The following is a 12836-nucleotide window of genomic DNA, read 5'->3' as shown; positions in this document are numbered from 1 at the left end:
AACACGAGCTTTCTTCATAGAGCCAGAACAAACAATCCTAAAATTTGTATGGAACCATAAAAGGCCCCAAATAGCCAAAGCAATGCTGGAAAACAAAAACAAAAACCAAAGCTAGAGGCATCACAATCCCAGACTTCAAGATCTATTACAAAGCTGTAATCATTATGGTATTGGCACAAAAACAGACACACAAATCAATGGAACAGAATAGAGAACCCAGAAATGGACCTACAAATGTATGGCCAACTAATCTTTGACAAAGCAGGAAAGAATATCCAACTTGCTGAATCTCTTCAGCACGTGGTGCTGGGAAAACTGGACAGCGACAGGCAGAAAGAACCTGGACAACTTTTTTACACCATACACAAAAATAAACTCAAAATGGATGAAAGACCTAAACGTAAGACAGGGAGGCATCAAAATCCTCGAGGAGAAAGCAGGCAAAAACTTCTTTGACGTTGGCCGCAGCAATTTCTTACTCAACACGTCTCCAGAGCAAAAATGAACTATTTGGGACCCCATCAAGATATTTCTGCAGGGTGAAAGAAACAATCAGCAAAACTAAAAGGCAACTGACAGAATGGGAGAAGATATCTGCAAATGATGTATCAAAGGGTTAGTATCCACAATATAAAGAATTCATCAAATTCAACAACCCAAAAAACATATAATCCATGAAGAAATAGGCATAAGACATGAATAGAAACTTCTCCAAAGAAGACATCCAGATGGTTAACAGACACATGAAAGAAATGCTCAACATCACTCATCATCAGGGAAATACAAATCAAAACCACCATGAGGTACCACCTCACACCAGTCAGAATGGCTAAAATTAACAACTCAAGCAATAACAGATGCTGGTGAGGATGTGGAGAAAGAGGATCTCTTTTCACTGCTGGTGAGAATGCAAACTGGTGCAGTCACTCTGGAAAACAGTGTGGAGGTTCCTCAAAAAATTAAAAATAGAACTACTGTATGACCCAGCAATTGCACTACCAGGTATTTATCCAAGGGTGTGCTGTTCTGAAGGGGCAGATGCACCCCAATGTTTATAACAGTGATATCAACAATAGCCAGAGTATGGAAAGAGCCCAAATGTCCATCAATGGATGAATGGATAAATAAGATGTGGTGTATATGTGTGTGTGTGTGTGTGTGTGTGTGTGTGTGTGTGTATATATATATATGTATGTATGTATGTATATATATATGTATATATATATATACACACACACACACACACACACACACACACATACACACAATGTAGTATTACTTGACAATCAAAAAGAATGAAATCCTGCCATCTGCAACTACGTGGATGGAACTGGAGGGTAATATGCTAAGTGAAATTAGAGAAAGACAAATATCATATGACTTCGTTCATATGATGAATTTAAGATACCAAACAGATGAACATAAGGGAAGGGAAGCAAAAATAATTATAAAAAGTATTATAAAAAATAATTTAGAAAATTATTATAAAAAATATAAATTATAAAAAAGGGAGAGAGACAAAACATAAGAGACTGTTAAATATATGGGGTGCCTGGGTGGCTCAGTCAGTTGAACGTCTGACTTCGGCTCAGGTCATTATCTCACGGTCTGTGGGTTTGAGCCCCGCGTCGGGCTCTGTGCTGACAGCTAAGAGCCCTGAGCCTGCTTCCGATCCTGTGTCTCCCTCTCTCTCTGCTCCTCCCCCACTTTCACTTTGTCTCACTCTGTCTTTCAAAAATAAATAAATGTAAACAAATTAAAAAAAAAAAAGAGAGACTCTTAAATATAGAGAACAAACAGAGGGTTGCTGGAGTGGTTGTGGGAAGGGGGATGGGCTAATTGGATATGGGGCATTAAGGAATCTACTCCTGAAATCACTGTTGCACTATATGCTAACTTGGATGTAAATTAAAAAATAATTATTTAATTAAAAAAAAAAAAAGAAAGAAAGGGAAGGCTGTTGGGTCAACGATCTCACCACTGCGCTCTATAGGAAACGCAGCGTAGAAATTCAAACCTGTTTTCCCAAACACTTGAGATTTTAATTCGTGATTACTAATCTGCAGAAGGTCCTTGTGCTACTTTATTTTTCTAGTCCATTCACTCTCCTATTTTCCTCAAATCTCCAACACTTCTATTCCCATCTTCTCTTTCAGCTATGATGATCTTGATTCCTACCTCACAGAGAAAAACCGAGGCAATCAGAAGAGAACCTGGCCATCTATCCACCTAATCATCACCTGTGCCCATATCGTCTACCTTTGTTCCTATTAAGAGGAAAATGTCCTCTGTGCTCTTGGCCAATCTATTTATATACTGGAACCCACTCCTGTCACTTACCTAAGGACATGATACGAATAGGTCTCCTTCCTCTCTCCCGTTATCAGTGTTTTCACTCTCTACTGAATCATCCTCAAAAGTATACATATATATTATTATTTTTCCTAATGACTTAAAAACTTTTTTCCATGTCTGCCCTATTACAGTTAATGGTAACCCCATCCTTCCAGTTATCCAGGCCAAAAACTTTGGATTCATTTTTTATTCTATTCACACCTTCCTTCTGAGCCATCAGCAAATCCTTTAGGCTCTTCCTTCAAAATGTATCCAAAAATCCAACCACTTCTCACTATCTTTATTGCTACAAACCTGTACAAAACCACCATCGTCTTTTGTCTGAATTCCTGCACTTGTCACCCTGCCTCCATTCTTGCTTCCCACCTTCCTGGACCCTTTTTATCCTTTGCACAACAATCAAAGGGATCATGTTAAAACATAAATCACTGAATAAATTTACTTATTTGTAATTCTAAAACATTTTACAAGCCAATTTTGTTTTATATTTTTCAGAAGAAATCAGAAAGTTTTCTTCCTCAAATCTTTTCTGTCAGGGAGAAAAAAAAATTAAAAACCGAATAGCAACTCTCTAATTTGTTCTCCCAAATAACTTTACTTCAATCTCAATAAAGCCTTGTTCCCACACTAGGGAGGATGGCCAAAAGGGAGCAAGTCTCCATAACGCCAATCCTTTTGATAAAACAAAGAAAACTGAATGCAACAAGTCTGTGTCCTTTAATCTGACCACCCTCTCCCTACTACTAAGTCTTTTTTTTTTAAAGCTCTTTACCGCAACTATTAAACACCCCTGAATCACCATGCTCCCCTAGCTTTGGGATTTGTCTGTTTCTGTTTGGTTCTGATTTGGTCACCTGCATTCCAAAATACAAGAGAGGTTGAAACAGTGTTCTAGGAAGACTTCTCAGGTAACAGCAATTAAAGAACAATTTTCATTATGTTGGAATTATCAACATGGTGACTTGGAACTGAAAGGGCAGGCCTACGCCGGCCGACTCCATCTTGTTCTGTATCCTTCACCTTGACCACACCTCCTCACCTTGAGTAACCCCCCCCCCTCACTTGCCTAACAGGACTCGGACCCTTCCCCAGCCAATCGGCTGAGGCCATAGCCATTACCTCACCAACTGCCCCTAGGCCCCAATAAAACCTTTATCCTTTTGAAACTCGCTCTCTCTCCCCGGTATCTCACCGCTGCGTTGGTGCAGGTAGGGGATTGAGCTCGAGCTAGCTCGAATAAAGGCTCTTTTGCTTTTGCATCGGACTCAGCTCCCTGGTGGTCTTTGGGGATCACGAATTCTGGGCATAACATTTGGGGGCTCATCCGGGATCCCCAAGACCCCCGAAGGACCCCCGACCCGGAGAGCCTGACTGGCCACAGTTAGTGTCTGTTTGTTCTGTCTTTTCTGTGTGAGCTCATTTCTGGAATTCTGGTAGTGCCCGACGCAGTCTAAGTGGACGCACTGGAGGACCACGGGCCGGGAGTTTCGGAAGACGTTCCGATCCTCCCTTCTGGAGGGACATGGAATCCCCTCAAAGGTCTGAGACGAGGCGGGTCGCTCCCGCTGGTCGGCGTGAGGCCGTCGTCTTTGGAGGTACGTGGAATCCCCTCATCGGTTTTGGAGGGACGTGGAATCCCCTCAAATGTCTAAGCTAGCTCTCAGTTTTGCTTCCATGGAGTTGGAAGACTTTCTAGGGGCCCTCTGTTTGTCTGTTTTTGTGTTTCTCTGTTTTGTTCTGTGGACTTACTGGACGGACGTTATGGGACAGACTCAGACTACTCCTCTAAGTATTATGATTGATCACTTTAAGGATGTGAGGGTAAGAGCTAACAACCTCTGTGGAAGTCCGAAAGGGTCGGTGGCAGTTTTTTTGTTCTAGTGAGTGGCCAACTTTCAATGTTGGATGGCCACCAGAGGGGACCTTCGACCTCCCTACCATCCACCAAGTCACGAGTATCATCTCTCGGCCTAAGACGGGCCATCTTGATCAGCTCCCTTACATTATCACTTGGCAGGACCTTGTAGAAGACCCACCCTCTTGGCTTAAGCCCTTCCTAGCCCCGCTCCCTCCGGAGCCAAAACCCATTCTTGCTTTGCAGGGGACAAAGAAGAAGAAAAGTCTTACCCAGCCTTCAGCACCCCTCTACCCTGTCCTACAGGGGGGTACTGAAGAAGAATTAATTTTTCCTCCCCCGTATAACCCCTCTAGGATGCCGGAAGAACACCATCCTCCCCCTCCAGGGGAGGCAGACGCTGTTCCGAGAGTGGGAGGCGGAAACGCTCCAGTGGGAAGCCCGCCCTTTACCAGACAAAGGGCTCAGAGGGAGCAATCTGCCTCCGCCGCCGACTCCACTATTCTGCCCTGCGAGCCACTGGACCCCCAGACACGGAGGGGAATCAGCCCCATCACTATTGGCCTTTCACTAGTGACCTCTACTAGTGGCCTCTACAATTGGAAAGCTCAGAATCCTAAGTTTTCTGAGAAACTGGCAGGGCTTATTGATTTATTAGACTCTGTTCTTTTTACCCATCAGCCCACGTGGGACGATTGCCAGCAGCTTTTGCAGGTCCTGTTCACGACTGAAGAAAGAGAAAGAATCCTCAATGAGGCCTGAAAACTAGTTCCGGGTGCAGACGGGAATCCCACCACCAACCAGGCTCAGATAGATGCCTCCTTCCCCTTAACTCGGCCCCAGTGGGATTTCAACACGGCAGAAGGTAAGGAGAGGCTCCGGGTCTACCGCCAGACTCTAATGGGGGGTCTCCGAATGGCTGCTAGAAAGCCAACCAATTTGGCCAAGGTAGGAAATGTACAACAGGGAAAAGATGAATCTCCAGCTGCCTTTTTAGAACGGATCATGGAGGCATTCCGTACCTATACCCCCATGGATCCAGAGGCTCCGGAAAGCAAGGCAGCTGTTATCATGGCCTTTGTAAACCAATCGGCCATAGACATTAGGAGAAAATTACAGAAAATAGATAGACTAGGAGAAAAAAGTCTGCAGGACTTACTGGTGGTAGCCGAAGAGGTATATAATAACCGGGAACCTCCTGAGGACAAGCAGACTCACGCCATGGCGGCTGCCAGCAGTAAGCAGACTCGAGACCTGGCCAGAATACTACTGGCTATCACTGCTAACTCCCCGAGGAACGAGACCGCCGTCTCCGGCAGCTGGCAGACGACGCAAGAAAAGGTAAAGGAACCACCAAGGGGGGGAAGCAGAGGCTGCAGAAGGATCAGTGCGCATACTGCAAGGAGATAGGGCATTGGGCCCGAGATTGTCCAAAAAGGGCAGGCGGGAAGGGAAGCAAGACTGATCGAGTAAAAGTCCTAGAGCTAGATGAACTAAGTGATTAGGGGAGTCGGGGTTCGGACCCTCTCCCTGAACCCAGGGTAACTCTTAAAGTGGAGGGGACCCCTATTGACTTCCTTGTCGACACCGGAGCACAACATTCGGTCCTCCGTACCCCACAAGGAAAACTAGCTAGCAAGAAGTCCTGGGTACAAGGGGCAACTGGTATGAGCCACTATTCATGGACTACCTGAAGAACAGTAGATTTGGGAACGGGCCGGGTATCCCACTCCTTTATGGTAATACCAGAATGCCCCTACCCGCTGTTAGGATGGGACTTACTGACCAAGATTGGAGCTCAGATAACTTTCAGACAAGGGGGGGCCTCAGGTCACCGATGGCAAGGGCCACCCCATCCAGGTCCCGACCATGAAACTGGAGGATGAATACCTCCTCCACCAGGAGGCGCTCCCGAGAGAGGATAATATAGACAGACGGTACAAGAATTCCCCTCGGTTTGGGCAGAGACGGGGGGGGGGGGGGGGGGGGGGGGTGCGGATGGGGCTAGCCACTCATAGGACCCCAGTCCTGGCAGAGCTCAAGCCAGGAGAGAGTCCGGTAAGGATCAAACAATACCCCATGTCTCAGGAGGTCCAGAAGGGGATCCAGCCACACATCCGGAGACTACGAAGCCTAGGGGTACTACTTCCTTGCCAGTCTGCCTGGAACACCCCCTTACTGCCGGTCAAAAAGCCTCACACAAATGACTACTGACCGGTACAAGACCTCCGGGAAGTAAATAAGAGGGTCACGGACATACACCCAACTGTTCCCAACCCATATACTCTCTTGAGCTCCTTGGCGCCCTCCAGGGTCTGGTATACTGTACTAGATTTAAAGGACGCCTTCTTCAGTCTGCCGCTGGCACCCCAGGGCCAACCCTTGTTCGCCTTCGAGTGGCATGATCCGGAGGAGGGCTACAGTGGGCAACTCACCTGGACACGGCTACCTCAGGGATTCAAAAATTCACCCACCATCTTCGACGAGGCACTACACGAGGACCTGGGTGAGTACAGAAGGGAGCACCCTGGCCTCACCCTTCTACAGTATGTAGATGACATCCTGATTGCTGTCCACACGGCCAAAGACTGTGAGCGAGGGACCCAGGACCTGCTGGCTGCCCTGGGGGCCTTAGGGTACCGGGCATCTGCGAAGAAGGCTCAGATATGCAGGGAGAGGGTAAGTTACCTGGGATATATCCTGGAGGGCGGACAGCGGCGGTTATCAGATGCCAGGAAAGAAACTGTCCTAAAGATCCCTACTCCCCCCTCCCGAAGAGAAGTGAGGGAATTCCTAGGATCAGCCGGCTACTGCCGCCTCTGGGTTCCAGGTTTTGCTGAGATCGCCAGGCCCCTATATGAAGCTACCAAAGAGGGGAAAACATTTAAATGGGCTGAAAAAGAAGAAACTGCCTTTAATCAGTTAAAAAAGGCCCTCCTAAGTACCCCAGCCCTGGGCCTACCAGACATTACAAAGCCCTTCCACCTCGTCGTAGACGAACATAAGGGAATAGCAAAAGGGGTTCTAACTCAAGCCTTAGGCCCCTGGAACCGCCCAGTGGCTTACCTGTCTAAGAAACTAGACCCAGTGGCTGCCGGCTGGCCGCCATGCCTAAGAATTATTGCGGCGACAGCACTCCTAGTCAAGGATGCAGACAAACTGACCCTAGGACAGGAGATCTGGATCACGACCCCACACGCCATTGAAGGGGTCCTGAAACAGCCTCCTGATAGATGGATGAGCAACACACGTGTGACTCATTACCAGAGCCTCCTACTCAACCCTCCACGAGTGCGGTTCCACCCCAGTGCAGCCCTCAATCCTGCAACCCTGCTGCCCGACCCTGACCTAGGTGCTCCACTACATGACTGTGCGGGAATCCTGGAACAAGTACATGGATTCCGGACGGACCTGACCGACCAGCCCCTCCCCGATGCCGAGGCTACTTGGTTCACTGATGGCAGCAGCTTTGTGCGAGACGGACACAGGTATGCGGGTGCAGCGGTGGTCACCAAAACGGACACCGTATGGGCGAGGCTCTACCCTCTGGAACGTCAGCCCAGCGAGCAGAGCTCATAGCCCTCACCAAGGCGCTGATGCTGGGAGCTGGAAAACGGCTTAACATCTACACAGACAGCCGTTATGCATTTGCCACAGCTCATATTCATGGGGCAATTTATCAGGAGAGGGGGTTACTGACGGCAGAAGGACGGACTATAAAAAATAAGCAGGAGATACTTAACCTGCTTATGGCCTTATGGCTGCCTGCCAAGCTAGCCATTATCCACTGCCAAGGGCACCAAAAAGCTGATAACCCAGTACCTAGAGGTAATCGAAAGGCTGACCAGGCAGCCAAGGCAGTAGCCCTTACTTCAGTCCCCACCATGACCATACAACTACCAGACCCGGGAGACCCAGTTTTACCAGCCCAGCCCAAATACTCCCAGGAGGAGTTACAGCGGATCAAGAAACTCCCCATGGCCCAGGAGATAAAGGGATGGTGGTATACACCTAACAAGGAGCTCGTGCTGCCAGACCAGCTCGGAGTCTCAATATTAGAGCACATGCATCGGTCTACTCACATGGGGGCCCGAAAATTAAAAGACTTAATCCGACATGCCGGAATCAAGATTCACCAACAGGACACCAAAATAGAGCAAGTTGTATCTGCCTGCAAGACCTGCCAACTCACCAACGCGAGAGCCACATCAAATAAAAAAGGAACCAGGCTCAGAGGCACCAGACCGGGAGCCCAATGGGAAGTCGACTTCACTGAAGTCAAACCAGGAAAGTATGGTTATAAATATCTTTTAGTATTTACAGACACCCTCTCTGGCTGGGTGGAGACATACCCAACCAAGCATGAAACGGCTCAGACGGTGGCTAAGAAGCTACTAGAAGACATCTTACCCAGGTATGGTTTTCCTGCCACGGTAGGATCAGACAATGGACCAGCTTTTATCTCGCAGGTAACATAGGCAGTAGCCAAGGCAGTGGGGGCAAACTGGAAATTACATTGTGCTTATAGGCCCCAGAGCTCAGGACAGGTAGAAAGAATGAATAGAACCCTAAAAGAGACCCTTACCAAATTAACCATGGAGACTGGCGGGGACTGGGTGACTCTCCTACTGTACGCCCTTTACCGGTTTAGAAACACTCCTTACACTCTGGGTTTTACTCCCTACGAGATCATGTTTGGCAGGCCACCCCCTGTTATTCCCAGCCTTCGAGCTGAACTTATTGCTGAGTTTAAAGATCAAGAACTTTTTCTTTCCTTGAGCGGGCTCCAGAGGGCGCACGAGGACATTTGGCCGCGCCTCCGTGCCATCTATGAGGCTGGCCCGACCCCGACACCTCAACAGTACAGGCCGGGAGACCGGGTCTACGTCAAGAGGCACCACCGAGAGACCCTCAAGCCGCGCTGGAAGGGACCCTACATCGTGGTGTTGACAACCCCACTGCTCTCAAAGTAGACGGCATCGCGACCTAGGTCCATCACATCCACGTTCGACCAGCGGACCCCTCCTCGATCCGGAAGGACTTCGTCACACGATGGGCCATCATTCGGGACCAACACAACCCGCTCAAGCTCAAGCTACAGCACATTCGACCCACCTAATATTGGTAACTCTGTTAACTCTGCTTGTCATTGCTCATGCTGCCAGGAGTCCCCACGCCCCCCAAAACATCACCTGGCAGATCGTAGACACCAGCTCGGGGACAATACTTAATCAGACCTCCCAGAGCCACCCCAGGGACACTTGCTTCCCAGAACTTTGCATAAACCTCCAAACTCTGTTCCCCTTGTCACCATAAATGCAGCCGGTCCCATGATTGGGTCCCTAAGCTACATGACAAGGGGGGAATGAAAGGGTGGGCCTACGCCGGCCGACTCCATCTTGTTCTGTGTCCTTCACCTTGACCACACCTCCTCACCTTGAGTAACCCCCCCCACCTGCTTAACAGGACTGGGACCCTTCCCCAGGACCCTTCCCCAGCCAATCGGCTGAGGCCATAGCCATTACCTCACCAACTGCCCCTAGGCCCCAATAAAACCTTTGTCCTTTTGAAACTCGCTCTCTCTCCCCCTGGTATCTCACCGCTGCGTCTGCGTCGGTGCAGGTAGGGGATTGAGCTCGAGCTAGCTCGAATAAAGGCTCTTTTGCTTTTGCATCGGGACTCGGCTCCCTGGTGGTCTTTGGGGATCACGAATTCTGGGCATAACAGGAACCACAGTCCTATAAGCAGACAGCATTTACTAAGACACAAAAGGATGTTCACTGAAGAATGTCATTTCCTAAATTCTCAAGTTCATTTGTGGTTTCTTTTTTTTGTGCCGGAGATCTTGCTCAAAACTCCACATGGTAAATTTAGTGGGGCTTGTTGAAGATAAAAAGGGTTAAGTAATACGAAAGATTAAAGTCATCTTTATAACAGGAAAAGTACAATCAAATGCAGAGATATTTTAAATGTAAATAAACTCTAGAACCCTTGATTCCTAACAAGTAAATGAAGACTGCTCCTTCCAAGCTTTTCCTATCTCAGTAAATGGCAACTACATCCTTCCCTTGGTTCAGGCCAAAACCTTCCGAGTCATTCTTGACTAGCCTTTCTCCGCAGGTCCTTTACATCTGCCCTTGTCTCTGCCTACAGGGTTCCTTCTCCAGATAATCACAGTGTCGTCACCTTCACCATTTTCAGATTTCTTCTCAAATACTATCTTATCAGTGAGACCTTCCCTGAACAACCTATTTAAATGAGTAAACTGCCTACCAACACAGCCACTGCTGTTTTTACTAATGTTCTCTAAACACTGTTCTACTTCAGACCTACATATACTGCATATTTGGTTTTTACTTGTTGTTTAGTTTACTAACTGCCTCTCCCCACCAGAATGTAAGCTGCATGATGAATTCTGTGTATTCTCTATTGCTGAATCTCCAATTGGTAGAACACTTGAGAACTAACAGGCACTCACGTATTTGTATCATGACTAAGTAAAATTATGATATCTGACTCAGGAAAGGCAACCATTTAATCTTCATATAATTCACTTACTCCTCCCAATAAGCTCTACAACGACAAAAACATCCTTCCTGACTGCAAACTGGTGACATTTAGGCGTAAATTTTGGAAGGAAACATTTTGCACCTCGTAGCATACAAGATATGGCTCATTCTTTAATTCCATTAACATAAAACTGGAAATTATTTTGAGAATTACAGGCAGCAGGTGGCATCACAATTTTACATTAAAGAGATTTATTTTAAATTCACCTACATCCAAACTAGTTTTACCATTAGTCACTGAGTTCCCCATTACTTTGAGCTGCCAAGCATTAAATGAACTAGGCCCAGACTTCATCTCTTATTTGAAATATGATCTCCCTAAGAAAATCTTGACATTTTGAATTTCCAAAGAGAAGCCCTACTATCTTATCTGAACTGTTACAATATTTAAACATTCAAAAAAAGCAAGTGCTTGAAAAGATTTCTGCTGAGATAGAGTTTATTTTAACCAAAATGCCCCAAACAAGTTCTCAGATTCAAACAAAATTAAAGTTAAAAAATATGAAAAAGCAAACCAAAACAATGATATTAGTATTAATCATTACTAATTGGAAGAGGCGCCACTGATAACCAAGGAAAGAAAATTCCTACCAAGTCGTGATAGACAATTTCTCCAAGAGTTATCACAACTCTTTCTCAACAGAGCACACTAAAATGTCTGTACAAAGGTCGTAATTTATTTTCTGTAGCTCTGCAGAAAAAAAAAGAAATTAAAACCAATTACTGAGAAAGTTACAACGTCATGATTAAAATTGGTATATTCTGCATGTTCGGCTGACTAATAGCGCTAAAATACAGAGCTAAAATCAGTCGGTTCCACTCCATTTCCATGACGAGTACGTCACAAAGTTCTTAGGCAACTTTGGGCAATAGCAAAAGAAAAAAATAAGAAAGAAAAGGTAGTAATGGAAAAAAAAAAATGAAAACGGGACGGAGAGTATACCCTCAGGTGACCTCTTACATCCTAACAATTGTGGTGCGAACTTCTAACCTGATTGCTCAATCACAAGAACGGGAAGATTCTAGCAGTGATTAAGATTTTCCACGGCTAGAGAACAACGTCAAGGTGTGCCCTGCATCTCCCACTTCCACTGCCTCCGTCCCCGCAACACCCTGAAATTGAGGGCCTCGCAGGGCCTGGGCTCCCTCTCACCGTCATTGCACTTATACTGGCAGAGCCCGTCCTCGCCTCCCAGGAGGTCCAAGGCGGCGTTCAGGTACGTGTCTATCTTGTGAACGCCGTTCCGGATGGTCTTCAGGGTGGCCCTCCAGTCGGTGGTCTGGGCCTGCTCCTGGCACCTGAGAGCTGCGGGCAGGAAGAGGAGTAGCAGGAGAGCGAGCGCGGGCCGCGGGAGCAGGGCCATCAGCGCTGCGCCGGGCCGTGCCCCCACGGAGCCCACGGGGCGCCTTGGAAGCGGCGCCAGCCCCCAGCTACTAAATCCCCAGCAGGCTACATGCCCACGCCTCCTTCCGAACTGGGAGGCGGGCCCTCACCGCCTTTACTGAGCTCCCGCGGGGAGGCGGTGCCGTCGCCAAGACGCGAGACACTGCGCACGCGCTGACCTAGTCCCGCGGTCCCTACTGTGCGCCTGCGCCAGGGCGTGGCGCGTCAGAAGCTGGAGAAAGCGCGAGTGCGGGGCTGCCGTGGTTTCCACCGCGCCATAGTAGTTCCCACTTTGCGCCTCCGCCCAGGCTCTGGTTAGTGTTGCCTGAGGGTGTAGTATTAACTCAATACCGGTGTCGGGCACCATCCCCCAAGGAGGCTGACTAAATCCGTGCCGAGTGGCTGTGACCGTCGGGTTTTTTTTTAAAGCCCCCTCCCGGGTGGTTGTAGGGTGCAGCCAGGACAGGTTCAGCCCAGCAGTTCCCTCCCCAACACGTCTCGTGGGACATCTTTTCGGGGTGTTCACCGTAGGAGAAATGAGTTCCCGTGGCCCCTTACGGAGGCGAGGGGTACAGCTGAGTTTTCTGTTTGAAATCGCTATTCTGCCTGAGAGGTGGAACCGAATCCAGAACTACCTCCTCGCGTTCTCGCCCGGTCTTCTAGACCCGCGGTG

At 47.9% G+C, this 12836-nt stretch overlaps 1 protein-coding gene across 3 annotated transcripts in view; it reads right to left on the bottom strand.

Annotated features, from left to right (window-relative positions):
- Positions 1–12325, bottom strand: part of PLA2G12A (phospholipase A2 group XIIA) — a 43186-nt gene extending 30861 nt beyond the window's left edge. Inside the window, exon 1 of one of the 3 annotated variants that reach the window (XM_043570652.1) lies at positions 11933–12325. In XM_043570652.1, coding sequence (XP_043426587.1) covers positions 11933–12143 — 211 coding nt within the window. In that variant the 5' untranslated portion in view covers positions 12144–12325. Of the gene's footprint in view, positions 1–11370; positions 11409–11932 lie in introns of those variants that run through there. The other 2 variants (XM_043570615.1, XM_043570660.1) reach the window with 2 other exon arrangements.
- Between the last annotated feature and the right edge of the window lie 511 nt (positions 12326–12836).

The sequence above is a fragment of the Prionailurus bengalensis genome, chromosome B1, assembly GCF_016509475.1.
Source record: "Prionailurus bengalensis isolate Pbe53 chromosome B1, Fcat_Pben_1.1_paternal_pri, whole genome shotgun sequence".
Taxonomy (NCBI): Eukaryota; Metazoa; Chordata; class Mammalia; order Carnivora; family Felidae; genus Prionailurus; species Prionailurus bengalensis.
The sequence above is the reverse complement of the archived record's forward strand: the minus strand, read 5'-3'. Positions and strand labels throughout refer to the sequence as shown.